At 48.8% G+C, this 14,483-nt stretch overlaps 1 protein-coding gene across 3 annotated transcripts in view; it reads left to right on the top strand.

The window, feature by feature from the left end:
• The window catches only part of lama3 (laminin, alpha 3), an 858,151-nt gene that overhangs the window by 701,943 nt on the left and 141,725 nt on the right, over positions 1-14,483 (top strand). For all 3 annotated transcript variants that reach the window (XM_072468523.1, XM_072468524.1, XM_072468522.1), the window contains exon 41: positions 13,009-13,122. In XM_072468523.1, coding sequence (XP_072324624.1) covers positions 13,009-13,122 — 114 coding nt within the window. The remainder of the gene's footprint in view (positions 1-13,008; positions 13,123-14,483) is intronic.

Raw genomic sequence — 14,483 nt, 5'->3', positions numbered from 1 at the left:
TAAAGACTCCAGCAAGACTGGCTCCTCGGAGATCGAGGTGCCCTTTTTAAAGGGTGTCCAAATCTCAAAGTTAAGTAGAGGGTCCCCCAAATCCCCCATCCAGGGACATTGCGACCCCCCCCCAATCACTAAATGTCTGCATCACCCCCTCACCACACCACCCAGGCATGAGGGTGACCCGGCATCACCCTTACCCATCAATGTCGGCATTGGGAGGACAGCACGGTGGCACAGGGGTTAGCACTGCTGCCTCACGGCGCCAAAGTCCCAGTTTCGATCCCGGCTCTGGGTCACTGTCCGTGTGGAGTTTGCACATTCTCCCCGTGATTGCGTGGGTTTTGCCCCCACAACCCAAAGATGTGCAGGGTAGGTGGATTGGCCGCGCTAAATTGCCCCTTAATTGGAAAAAAAGAATTGGGTACTCTAAATTTATAAAACAAAATGTCGACATTGGGGCATCGCACCCCCCCCTCATCCCCCAAGTGAGCATTCCCTGCAATGGGGTTGCTGAGGGCCCCTCCCACCTTTAAGACTATGCCCCCTTTCAGGCCCCCACCCATGCGCCTGCTTCAGGCCCCACCTTTCATATATGCCCCTTCTGGGGAAGCACGGTGGCGCAGTGGCTAGCACAGACGCCTCACGGCACCGAGGTCCCGGGTTCGATCCCGGCCCTGGGTCACTATCCATGTGGAGTTTGCACATTCTCCCCGTGTCTGCGTGGGTTTCACCCCCACAACCCAAAGATGTGCAGGTTAGGTGAATTGGCCACGCTAAATTGCCCCTTAATTGGAAAAAATGAATTGGGTACTCTAAATTTATTTTTAAAAATTAAAAAAAAGATATGCCCCTTCAGGCCCCCCCTTTTTGTACTCCCTTCATCCCCCCCCTTTCATGGCCTTGGCCCCCTTCAGGCCCTGTCCCTTGGCAGTGCACCTTTGCACCCTGGCACTACCCCTGTGGCACCTGGACAGTGTCAACCTGGCACCCCCGCAGTGCCAGCCTTGCACTGCCAAGGTGTCATATTGGCACTGCCCGGGTCCCCGACTACCCAGGGACTCCAATATCTCTGGGTTCCCCGGCATGGTATTGATTCTCGCCCGCCATACGCTGCGCTGTTGGGGCCGGTGAATCGCGGGAGGTGGGGGACTCCAGTCTCGAATGTGTTGCGCTTATTTAAAACTCATTTAAATATGCAGATGTGGTTCATGCCCAGTGAGGGCATGATTCAGATCGCGTCAAGTGCCGCGGTCAGGACCATCGCGATCGTTTCAGCGCCCGGCGCAAACCCCGTTTAAGGGCTCTCCTGCTATTTACCGGGAAGAGCGGGACCGGCGCCAGGTGCATTGCAGCCACAGAATCGCTCCCTTAATTTGTACACTCCAGCCATGACTTACTTGATATGATAATCCTATGTACGTGCTTTTCAAGACCTAACTTTCGCCTTCCCTTTTTTAAATGTTACTCCATTTCTCCATATGTTACAGGAGGTTAGATATCCACTGTTCATAAATATCACAAAACTGATTGTGCTTTAGAAATATTGGGCTCGATTTTACGGCCTCTGCGGGTCTGTTTTTGACAGGAGGAGTCACCTCAGAAATGTGGGGTAGCAAGTCCACGCCCAAGCTGACCCCCACAACATGGTGGGTGGGCAAGCTGTCTGCCATTTTAAAATAAATAATTAAAGGTCAATTGAACTTGTTAGCAAGCTAATTGATGTTAGCCCCCTCCCCCTTTGTTCCTGTCCACCTGGCCTCAAAAACTCATTCCCCTTGCCACCTTCCCTGGTTGCCCTAACGCTTTCCTTCCCTCAAAGCCTAGGATTTACCTCACTCCAGATTCGTTCTCCCTCGTGGGTCTGCTTGTAGTCCCAGCAGCACCCACCACTGGGTCCTGGTGCTGCTGGCTCTGCCAATGCTGCCGCCCAATCTGATCGACCAGCAGATCTTGAGGGCGGGTCTTCGACATAGAACATAGAAAAATACAGCACAGAACAGGCCCTTCGGCCCACGATGTTGTGCCGAACGTTTGTCCTAGATTAAGAACAAATTAATCTACACCCCATCATTCTACCGTAATCCATGTACCTATCCAATAGCCGCATGAAGGTCCCTAATTTTTCCGAATCAACTACTTCCACAGGCAGTGCATTCCATGCCCCCACTACTCTCTGGGTAAAGAACCTACCTCTGACATCCCCCCTATATCTTCCACCATTCATCTTAAATTATGTCCTCTTGTAATGGTTTGTTCCACCCGGGGATAAAGTCTCTGACTGTCTATTCTATCTATTCCCCTGATCATCTTATAAATCTCTATCAAGTCGCCCCTCATCCTTCTCCGTTCTAATGAGAAAAGGCCTAGCACCCTTGACCTTTCCTCGTAAGACCTACTCTACATTCCAGACAACATCCTGGTAAATCTCCTTTGCACCTTTTCCAAAGCTTCCACATCCTTCCTAAAATGAGGCGACCAGAACTGCACACAGTACTCCAAATGTGGCCTTACCAAGGTTTCGTACAGCTGCATCATCACCTCACGGCTCTTAAACTCAATCCCTCTGCTAATGAACGCTAGCACACCATAGGCCTTCTTCACAGCTCTATCCACTTGAGTGGCAACTTTCAAAGATCTATGAACATTGACCCCAAGATCTCTCTGCTCCTCCACATTGCCAAGAACCCTACCGTTAACCCTGTATTCCGCATTCATATTTGTCCTTCCAAAATGGACAACCTCACACTTTTCAGGGTTAAACTCCATCTGCCACTTCTCAGCCCAGCTCTGCATCCTATCTATGTCTCTTTGCAGTCTTCCTCCCACTGAGGGGCCTGGCAGCTGAATTCACATTTGAATTTAAAAATGTAATTACCTCTTCAGAGGGCAACTGAAGTTGGAAACATTAATGGGGGATCTGTAAGAAATTAAGGTGAGGTTACAGAGAATTATGCAGAATGTTTTTCGTAGAAGCAGATTGTTTGGCCCATCTGGGCCTTCCCAGTGTTTATGCTTCACCTGAGTCTCCTCCCATCTTTTTTCATCCCACTCCAATTCGTAAACCCCTTTCTCCCTGATGTATTTTTCCAGCTTCCTCTCAAATCCATCTCTGTTATTCACCTCAACCACTCCCTGTGATTTCCACATTCTCTTTTTTTTTTAAATAATATTTTATTGAAAATTTTTGGTCAACCAACACAGTACATTGTGCATCCTTTACACAACATTGTAACAATACAGGTAATAATGACCTTTTTTTTAAATTTAAACAAAAACAACAACAAATAAATAAATATTAAATAACAAAAAATAAAAACTAGCCCTAATTGGCAACTGCCTTGTCTCAGGCCACACCCCCCCCCCATCCCCCCCCCCCCCCCCGTCCCTCCCCCCCCCAAGTCCTGGGCCGCTGCTGCTGCCTTCTTTGTTCTCCCCTATCTATCTTTCCGCAAGATATTCGACGAACGGTTGCCACCGCCTAGTAAACCCTTGAGCCGACCCCCTTAGGACGAACTTAATCCGCTCTAACTTTATGAACCCCGCCATATCATTTATCCAGGTCTCCACCCCCGGGGGCTTGGCTTCTTTCCACATTAGCAATATTCTGCGCCGGGCTACTAGGGACGCAAAGGCCAAAACATCGGCCTCTTTCGCCTCCTGCACTCCCGGCTCTTGTGCAACCCCAAATATAGCCAACCCCCAGCTTGGTTCGACCCGGACTCCTACTACTTTCGAAAGCACCTTTGTCACCCCCATCCAAAACCCCTGTAGTGCCGGGCATGACCAAAACATATGGGTATGATTCGCTGGGCTTCTCGAGCACCTCGCACACCTATCCTCCACCCCAAAAAATTTACTGAGCCGTGTTCCAGTCATATGTGCCCTGTGTAATACCTTAAACTGAATCAGGCTTAGCCTGGCGCACGAGGACGACGAGTTTACCCTGTTTAGGGCATCTGCCCACATCCCCTCCTCAATCTCCTCCCCTAGCTCTTCTTCCCATTTCCCTTTTAGTTCGTCCATCATAGTCTCCCCTTCGTCTCTCATTTCCCTATATATATCCGACACCTTACCGTCCCCCACCCATTTCTTTGAGATGACTCTGTCCTGCACCTCTTGTGTCGGGAGCTGCGGGAATTCCCTCACCTGCTGCCTCGCAAAAGCCCTCAATTGCATGTACCTGAATGCATTCCCTTGGGGCAACCCATATTTCTCGGTCAGCGCTCCCAGACTCGCAAACTTCCCATCCACAAATAGATCTTTCAATTGCGTTATACCTGCTCTTTGCCACATTCCATATCCCCCATCCATTCCCCCCGGGGCAAACCTATGGTTGTTTCTTATCGGGGACCCCCCCAGTGCTCCGGTCTTTCCCCTATGTCGTCTCCACTGTCCCCAAATCTTCAGTGTAGCTACCACCACCGGACTCGTGGTATAGTTCCTTGGTGAGAACGGCAATGGGGCTGTCACCATAGCCTGCAGGCTGGTCCCCCTACAGGACGCCCTCTCTAATCTCTTCCACGCCGCTCCTTCCTCCTCTCCCATCCACTTACTCACCATTGAAATATTAGCGGCCCAATAATACTCACTTAGGCTCGGTAGTGCCAGCCCCCCCCTATCCCTACTACGCTGTAAGAATCCCTTCCTCACTCTCGGAGTCTTCCCGGCCCAAACAAAACCCATGATACTCTTTTCTATCCTTTTGAAAAAAGCCTTCGTGATCACCACCGGGAGACACCGAAACACAAAAAGGAATCTCGGGAGGACCACCATCTTAACCGCCTGCACCCTCCCTGCCATTGACAATGCTACCATATCCCATCTCTTGAAATCTTCCTCCATCTGTTCCACCAACCGCGTCAAATTTAGCCTGTGCAATGTGCCCCAATTCTTAGCTATCTGGATCCCCAGGTAACGAAAGTCTCTTGTTACCTTCCTCAACGGTAGGTCTTCTATTTCTCTACTCTGCTCCCCTGGATGCACCACAAACAGCTCACTCTTTCCCATGTTCAATTTATACCCTGAAAAATCCCCAAACTCCCCAAGTATCCGCATTATTTCTGGCATCCCCTCCGCTGGATCCGCCACATATAGTAGCAGATCATCCGCATATAAAGATACCCGGTATTCTTCTCCTCCCCTAAGTATTCCCCTCCATCCCTTGGAACCTCTCAGCGCTATCGCCAGGGGCTCAATCGCCAGTGCAAACAGTAATGGGGACAGAGGACATCCCTGCCTTGTCCCTCTATGGAGCCGAAAATATGCCGATCCCCGTCCATTCGTGACCACACTCGCCACTGGGGCCCTATACAACAGCTGCACCCATCTAACATACCCCTCTCCGAACCCAAATCTCCTCAACACCTCCCACAGATAATCCCACTCCACTCTATCAAATGCTTTCTCGGCATCCATCGCCACTACTATCTCTGTTTCACCCTCTGGTGGGGCCATCATCATTACCCCTAACAACCTCCGTATGTTCGTGTTCAGCTGTCTCCCCTTCACAAACCCAGTTTGGTCCTCATGAACCACCCCTGGGACACATTCCTCTATTCTCATTGCCATTACCTTGGCCAAGACCTTGGCATCTACATTGAGGAGGGAGATTGGTCTGTAGGACCCGCATTGTAGCGGATCCTTTTCCTTCTTTAAAAGAAGCGATATCGTTGCTTCTGACATAGTCGGGGGCAGTTGTCCCCTTTCCTTTGCCTCGTTGAAGGTCCTTGTCAGTAGCGGGGCGAGCAAGTCCAAATATTTTCTGTAAAATTCAACTGGGAATCCGTCCGGTCCCGGGGCCTTTCCCGTCTGCATGTTCCTAATTCCTTTCACCACTTCTTCTACCGTGATCTGTGCTCCCAATCCCATCCTTTCCTGCTCTTCCACCTTGGGAATTTCCAGCCGATCCAAAAACTCCATCATTCTCTCCCTCCCATCCAGGGGTTGAGCTTCATACAATTTTTTATAAAATGTCTTAAACACTTCATTCACTCTCTCCGCTCCCCGCTCCGTCTCTCCATCTTCGTCTCTCACCCCCCCTATTTCCCTCGCTGCTCCCCTTTTCCTCAATTGGTGTGCCAGCAATCTGCTCGCCTTCTCTCCATATTCATACTGTACACCCTGCGCCTTCCTCCATTAGCCTCTGCAGTGCCTGTGGTCAGCAAGTCAAATTCCACATGCAGCCTTTGCCTTTCCCTATACAGTCCCTCCTCCGGTGCTTCCGCATACTGTCTGTCCACCCTCAAAAGTTCTTGCAACAACCGCTCCCGTTCCTTACTCTCCTGCTTCCCTTTATGTGTCCTTATTGATATCAGCTCCCCCCTAACCACCGCCTTCAACGCCTCCCAGACCACTCCCACCTGAACCTCCCCATTGTCATTGAGTTCCAAGTACTTTTCAATGCATCCCCTCACCCTTAAGCACACCCCCTCATCCGCCATTAGTCCCATATCCATTCTCCAGGGTGGACGCCCTCTTGTTTCCTCCCCTATCTCCAAGTCTACCCAGTGTGGGACATGATCCGAAATGGCTATAGCCGTATATTCCGTTCCCCTCACCCTCGGGATCAATGCCCTACCCAACACAAAAAAGTCTATGCGTGAATAGACTTTATGGACATAGGAGAAAAACGAGAACTCCTTACTCCTAGGTCTACTGAATCTCCACGGGTCCACCCCTCCCATCTGCTCCATAAAATCCTTAAGCACCTTGGCTGCTGCCGGCCTCCTACCAGTCCTGGACTTCGACCTATCCAGCCTTGGTTCCAACACCGTGTTAAAGTCTCCCCCCATTATCAGCTTTCCGGTCTCTAGGTCTGGGATGCGTCCTAGCATTCGCCTCATAAAATTGGCATCGTCCCAATTCGGGGCGTACACGTTTACCAACACCACCATCTCTCCCTGTAATTTGCCACTCACCATCACGTATCTGCCCCCGTTATCCGCCACTATAGTTTTTGCCTCGAACATTACCCGCTTCCCCGCTAATATAGCCACCCCCCTGTTTTTCGCATCTAGCCCCGAATGGAACACCTGCCCTACCCATCCTTTGCGCAACCTAACCTGATCTATCAGTTTCAGGTGCGTTTCCTGTAACATGACCACATCTGCTTTAAGTTTCTTAAGGTGTGCGAGTACTCGTGCCCTCTTTATCGGCCCGTTAAGCCCCCTCACGTTCCACGTGATCAGCCGAGTTGGGGGGCTTCCCACCCCCCCCCCCCCTTGCCGGTTAGCCATCATCTTTTTCCAGCTTCTCGCCCAGTTCCCACGCGGCTGTATTTCTCCCAGACGGTGCCCCCCCCGCCCATCCTTTCCCGCACCCACTCCCCCCTTTCCCCAGCAGCAGCAACCCAGTAATTCCCCCCTCCCCCCCCCCCCCGCTAGACCCCCCGCTAGCGTAATTACTCCCCCCATGTTGCTCCCAGAAGTCAGCAAACTCTGGCTGACCTCGGCTTCCCCCCGTGATCATGGCTCGCCCCGTGCGGCGCCCCCTCCTTCCTGCTTCTCTATTCCCGCCATAATTATCATAGCGCGGGAACCAAGCCCGCGCCTCTCCCTCGGCCCCGCCTCCCATGGCCAACGCCCCATCTCCTCTCCCTCCCCACCTCCCCCCATCACCACCTGTGGGAGAAAGAAAAGTTACCATACCGCAGGATTAATCATACAATCCCTCTTCGCCCCCCCCCCCCCCACTCGTCCCACCACTTTGTCCAAACGTTCATTTTCGTAGTCCAATCATTCCAATTTTTCTTCTACAATAAAAGTCCACGCTTCATCCGCCGTCTCAAAGTAGTGGTGTCTCCCTTGATATGTGACCCACAGTATTGCCGGTTGCAGCATTCCAAACTTTATCTTTTTTTTGTGAAGTACCACTTTGGCCCGATTAAAGCTCGCCCTCCTTCTCGCCACCTCCGCACTCCAATCTTGATAGACGCGGATCACCGCGTTCTCCCATTTACTACACCGAGTTTTCTTCGCCCATCTAAGGACCATTTCTCTATCCTTAAAACGGAGAAATCTCACCACTATGGCTCTGGGAGCTTCTCCTGCTCTCGATCCTCGCACCATAACTCGGTATGCTCCCTCCACCTCCAACGGACCCGTCGGGGCCTCCACTCCCATTAACGAGTGCAGCATCGTGCTCACATATGCCCCGACGTCCGCCCCCTCCACACCTTCAGGAAGGCCAAGAATCCTCAAGTTGTTCCTCCTTGCATTATTTTCCAGTGCCTCCAACCTCTCCACAGATCGTTTCTGGTGTGCCTCCTGTATCTCCGACTTCACCACCAGGCCCTGTATGTCGTTTTCATTCTCTGCTGCTTTCGCCTTCACGACCCGAAGCTCCTGCTCCTGGGTCTTTTGTTCCTCTTTCAGCCCTTCAATCGCCTGTAATATCGGGGCCAACAACTCTTTCTTCATTTCCTTTTTTATCTCCTCCACGCAGCGTTTCAAAAACTCTTGTTGTTCAGGGCCCCATATGAAACTGCCACCTTCCGACGCCATCTTGGTTTCTGCTTGCCTTCCTTGCCGTTGTTCCAAAGGATCCGCTGCAATCCGGCCACTTTCCTCTCCTTTTTCCATCCGTGTCCAGGGGGAACACCCTTCTGGTTTACCGCACGGTGTTTTCAGCCGTTAAAATTGCCGTTGGGGCTCCTATCAAGAGCCCAAAAGTCCGTTTCACAGGGAGCTGCCGAAACGTGCGACTCAGCTGGTCATCGCCGCACCCGGAAGTCCGATTTCCACATTCTCAACCTCTCTGTGGGTAAAGAGCTGTATTCCCGACTGGATTTCTTAGTGATTATTTATATTCAAGGCTCTAATTCTTGTGTCCCCCTCAAGCGGAAATGTCTTGTCTAAGTCTACCCTATCAAACCCTTTCATAATTTTAACAACCTCTTTTAGGTAACCCCTCAATCTTCTCTATTCTACACAAGAGTCCTATTTTTTAATTGTTCAGAAATATAATCAATAGCTAAGGTATCAAGGGCTATGAAGCAAAGACGGGAGTTAAGGAATTAAATGGAGTAAGGTACCAATCAGCCACAATGTAATAAAATCGTGGGACAGGCTTGTGGGACTGAATATTCTCCTGACCCCATGTTCCTATAAACCAAACTAGGAATGATAATTTGAGCATTTTTTGCACTGTGAGCCTTGAATTGAAAGTAGGGGTTTGAAGGAAGAATTTTGGTTATTTTCTGAATATTTTTCCACATTTTTAAGAAAAGCACAAATTAAGTTACCTGAGTTCTTATAAATGTATAGGTGGGGAGGTGAACATAGCGTTACACTTTCATTGTTTGTGTCTCTCTGATGATAATCTTGGTGGAGAAAATAAATGCACCAAAGGGAAAGCAATGCATCAACATTTAAGTTTTACAAATAAATTGCATTAATATGACATGACTGAGTGTTTGTCTAGACCCGTCTCAGTCCAGACGTGAAAAAAGGTGTGTGACTGCCACACCTTGCAACTAGTACCAACTGGACCTGTGAATGCGTTGTGTGATTTGTCAGTGTTGTATCAGTGATTATAGCTGTTATAAATCCTGAGTCAGAGAGAGGCAGGGTTTAAAGGTGGAATATCAGACACCCTTGCAAGTCTGATTCAACCCTTGCACAAGCAGTGAATATAAAAGAGGCATTCAGTGGTGAAGTTCATAACTTAAGGTACTGCCCTGCGAGACTTGGAGACTAAAGGACGCTCAAATCTACAGTACAAATGAGGAGCCTCTGTGTCCTGGTGGTCCTGCTGTCGATTATTGGACCATGTTTAGCAGGGACAAGACCAAGAGACACTCGACAGACTCCACAAAATGTCTCCTTGAATGGCAACAGTAAAAGAATCAACTGCAGACAGGTAATATTCTGCAATGGGATGCTGCAAAACATCTCGACTGAACTTAAATGTGAAGAAAGATTGTTTTATGATTTAAAGAACCATTCATTTTTGTGTGCATGAGCCCAGTTCCATTGCCCATTAAATAAGGTATGATTAGAATGCAAAAAGGCGCTCGAGAATTGTTTAGTACAATGGGATTTTCATAGTTTTCTTTCAGACATAGATACAAGTTCCCTTTAATCGCTATTTGATGCATTTGTTTAAAAAGCTGTGGATGTGAAATTTTCTGGTACTTTATAAGTATTGTTGTGGCTTCTTGAATGACAGCAATGACCATTATCTCTCAAAATGTAATAGGGAGGAGGGGTATAAAACGTCAAAAAGTCATTTATATTTTCAACTGAGGAGAATTATATTTACACAATAAGTTGCTGCCTGAAAGGGCATTGGAAGCTGTTTCAGTAAAAACTTGTGAGGGAATTGGATAAATACTTAAAGGGCTATGGGGGAAAAGAAAGGGGCGAGAGGGACTGATTGGATAGCTCAATCAAATAGACCCCTGAAATGCTGTACAATCTTTTTTAAATCACATAGAAGTTACAACACAAAAATAGCACGTGATGTATTTTCTCGATACGAGCACATAGTCTTAATCATGTTTATCCTGTTCCCATATCCATTAATCCCCTTTTCATTCATTCTTCTCTACAACCTAATCTTGAATGTTGATTTAGTTTCTGCCTTAACCACTATAACCCTGAAGGTGAATTCCACAGCCTCATGATTCTCTTAAAAAGACGTTTCTCCTGCTCTCTATTCGAAACCCCGTATATTTTGAAGCAGTGAAACGAGTGCACACTTACTTATGTGGGACCTTTCACAACCTCAGGATGTCGCAAAACATTTCGTCGCCAAGGAAGTGTAATCATTTGTTGTGACATCGAGAAAGATGGCTGCCAATATGCACACAGGAAGATTCCAGAAACAGCAAAGAGTTTAAAGGCCACATTATCTGTTTTAATTGTGCATGTTATGAGGTACAGATATTGGCCCGAATACTGAAGAGAACTCCCCACTCTTCCTTGAAATTGTGGGATACCCGAGAGGGACCTCCGTTTAGTACTTCATCTGAAAAACAGCACCTCTAACAGGGGAGCTCTCCCTCAGTATTGCACTGGAGTACATTAAACTAGATAACGTGGTCAAGTCTCTGAAATGGGGCTTGAACCCACAACCTTCTGGTTCAAAGGTGAGAGTGCTATCCAATGAGCTGCAGTTGGCACCTCTTACCCTGCGTTCCAGACCCCTTAACTACAAGAAATGTCTAACCCTGTTCTACACTAAATATTTTTATCATATCAACTGTATGGCCCCATTTATCTTTCATAATAATAATCCTTTTATTGTCACAAGTAGGCTTACATTAACACTGCAATGAAGTTACTGTGAAAAGTTCCTAGTCGCCACATTCCGGCGCCTGTTCAGGGAGGCTGGTACGGGAATTGAACCGTGCTGCTGGCCTGCCTTGGTCTGCTTTAAAAGCCAGCTCTTTAGCCCAGGATGATCCCATCATTAGAGTAGAAGGTGACTTATGCTGCTAATAATAATAATCTTTATTATTGTCACAAGTAGGCTAACAGTAACGCTGCAGTGAAGTTACTGTGAAAATCCCCGAGTCGCCACATTCCGGCGCCTGTTCGGGGACACGGAGGGAGAATTCAGAATGTCCAAATTGGGATTATCTCCTCCCAACATGCAGAATCCTCCATTGTTGTCTCTCTAAAGTATCAATGTTTCCTCTGTGTACTCTAACAGGCACCTTTGCATGATTTTATATCTTGCTCATCTTCCTTTCCTTTCTTTCTTTACCTTTGGGATAAATGTTATCTTATTAGATATAATTACTCAATAACTAAAGTACAGAAACAGGCCACTTGGCCCAACTGTTTGATGTTGCTGGTTATGGTCGACATGAGCTCCTCCTGAACCGCTTCAGTTCACCCTATCGGCATATTCTTCTCTCTCTCGTGCGCTGATCCAGCTTTCTTTTAAATAGTGACATCGAAACAAACCTGTTGGACTTTCCACACTGCCGGCATCTCCACATCATTTTAAATACCTGTTATTTGCCTCAACCACTGCATGTGGTTGTGAGTTCCACAATATCACACTCTCTGGGTAAAGAGGTTTTGCTGAACTTCCGATTGAATATTATTTCAATATATTTCTGGTTTTGCTCTTAGCTCACAGGAGGAATCATCTTTCTACAGATGTCCATCTAACCACCTCTGCCCCCAGCCTTTTCCACCCTGGAGAAAAGAGCAATAGCCATTCAATCGTTCCTGATAATCGAAGGGGGAGATTCTCCGACATTGAGGCCAAGTGTTCGCGCCATTGTGAACGCTGTCGCGTTTCACGACGGCGCAAACAGGGCCGCTCCAGGCTCGTTGCGCCGCGCCAACCCGCGCATGCGCAGTTGGGGCAGCCCAATCCTGCGCATGCGTGGGGAACATCTTACGCGCGCCGGCCCCTCACCAACATGGAGCCGGTGTTCTGGGGCCGCGCGCGGCAGGAGGTAGGCCGGGGGGGGGGAGAGGCTGGCCCGCCGATCGGTAGGCCCCGATCGCGGGCCAGACCCCATTGGAAGCCACCCCGGTGAAGGAGCCTCCCTCCCTCCCTCACAGACCGCCCCCCCAGCGTTCCCGCAGAGTTCCCGCCGGCAGCGACCAGGGGTGGTCGGCGCCGGCGGGAACCTGTCGTGTCGTAGCGGCCGCTCGGCCCAGCCGGGCCGGAGAATCGCCGCTCGCCGGTTCTCCGAGCGGCCCGGTGCATGCGGCGCTGGTTTCCGGGGGGGGTGGGAGAATCACGTGCGGGGGGTCGGGGCGGCGTGGCGCGATTCGCACGGCGCCGATTCTCCCACCCCGGGTGATCATCTTATAAATGATCATCGTGATCAAAGTGTGGTTTCACTGAAGTTCTATACAAGTTTAACATAACTGATTGTGCTTTTCAATTCTATCCCTCTAAAAATGAAAAGCTGTGCTCTGTTTTATTGCCTTATTAACCTTCATCACTACATTTGGTGATTTGGGTATGTGTGCCCCTACTCCTTGCCATTCTACCTCTGAATAAATATTAGCTTACGCTTTCTTCAATGTTGATCTTTAATAGAAATGTGGCATTGGAAACTACAGAGAACGGAATGGGTTCTTACTGGGGCGCTGTGTTCCTTGTCGTTGTCATCGACACTCGGGCAAATGTGACGAGCGATCTGGAAGATGTATTGTAAGTATGGATTTTGATTGCACTGTACAAAATCTTACAAAGTATTCACACCACACAGGCAGGACATTCGGACCAACAAAACCATTTGTGCTCCACCTGAACCCCCATTCACCCTCTTTCATCTAACCCAACACCATACTCTTCTATCCCTTTCTCCCTCACCTGCATTATGCGTTCACCACAAACACTCTGTGTTTGGACTCAATGGACTGAATGGACTCATTTTGTCCTTCTGAGGCTACATAAGGCTCTGGTCAGACCCCATTTGGAGTATTATGAGCAGTTTTGGGCCCCGTATCTAAGGAAGGATGTGCTGGCCTTGGACAGAGTCCAGAGGAGGTTCACAAGAATGATCCCTGGAATGAAGAGCTTGTCGTATGAGGAATGGTTGAGGACTCTGGGTCCTCGTTAGAGTTTAGAAGGATGAGGGGGGATCCTTTTGAAATTTACAGGGTACTGCAAGTCCTGGATAGAGTGAATGTGGAGAGGATGTTTCCACTTATAGGAGAGACGGGTACACAAGGGCAGAGCCTCAGACTGAAGGGATGATCCTTTAAAACTGAGATAAGGAGGAATTTCTTCAGCCAGAGGGTGGTGAATCTGTGGAACTCTTTGCCGCAGAAGACTGTGGAGGCCAAATCACTGAGTGTCTTTAAGACAGAGATAGCTGGGTTCTTGATTAATAAGGGGGTCAGGGGTTACTGGGAGAAGGCAGGAGAGTGGGGATGAGAAAAATATCAGCCATGATTGAATGGCGGAGCAGACTCGATGGGCCGAGTGGCCTAATTCTGCTCCTATGTCATTCTATGATTTTTGCAGACCGCCTTAAAACACAATGGGCAGGATTCTCCGTCCCGCCGCACCCGTTTCCCGGCCCAGCACGCCTCAGCGGCAGCGGGATCCTCCGTCCGGCAGCCGACCAATGGGGTCTCCCATTGTGGCCACCCCCACACCGTGGGGGAATCCGTGTACACGAGTGTACTGCCGGCGAAGCGGAGGATCATGCTGTTGGAGAATCCCGCCCATTATATTGAAACATTTCTTGAATAAAACATAGATTTGATTTTCAATGATTGTAAGTATTGTTTTTTTTGTTACAGATTCTTTATAGTTTATGCAGTTTCTTTGTTCCAAGCCCCTCTTTCAAAAGTATTTTGTTTTAACCGGTTTGTGGTGATAATGCACTTAAACAGGAATGTAAACTCATTTGGAACAGCGATTTACAGTATGATTCACTGCAGGATTAAGATTCATTGTACAAGGTTGGGTTAGGACTGGCTGAGGTTAAAGCAAGATGTGCGTAGACAGTCCAACAGACACAAAAGTCTCTTGCAATGCCCTGAGGGCCATTAAATGAGACT

Source organism: Scyliorhinus torazame, chromosome 11 (genome assembly GCF_047496885.1).
Source record: "Scyliorhinus torazame isolate Kashiwa2021f chromosome 11, sScyTor2.1, whole genome shotgun sequence".
Classification (NCBI taxonomy): domain Eukaryota; kingdom Metazoa; phylum Chordata; class Chondrichthyes; order Carcharhiniformes; family Scyliorhinidae; genus Scyliorhinus; species Scyliorhinus torazame.
The sequence above is the reverse complement of the archived record's forward strand: the minus strand, read 5'-3'. Positions and strand labels throughout refer to the sequence as shown.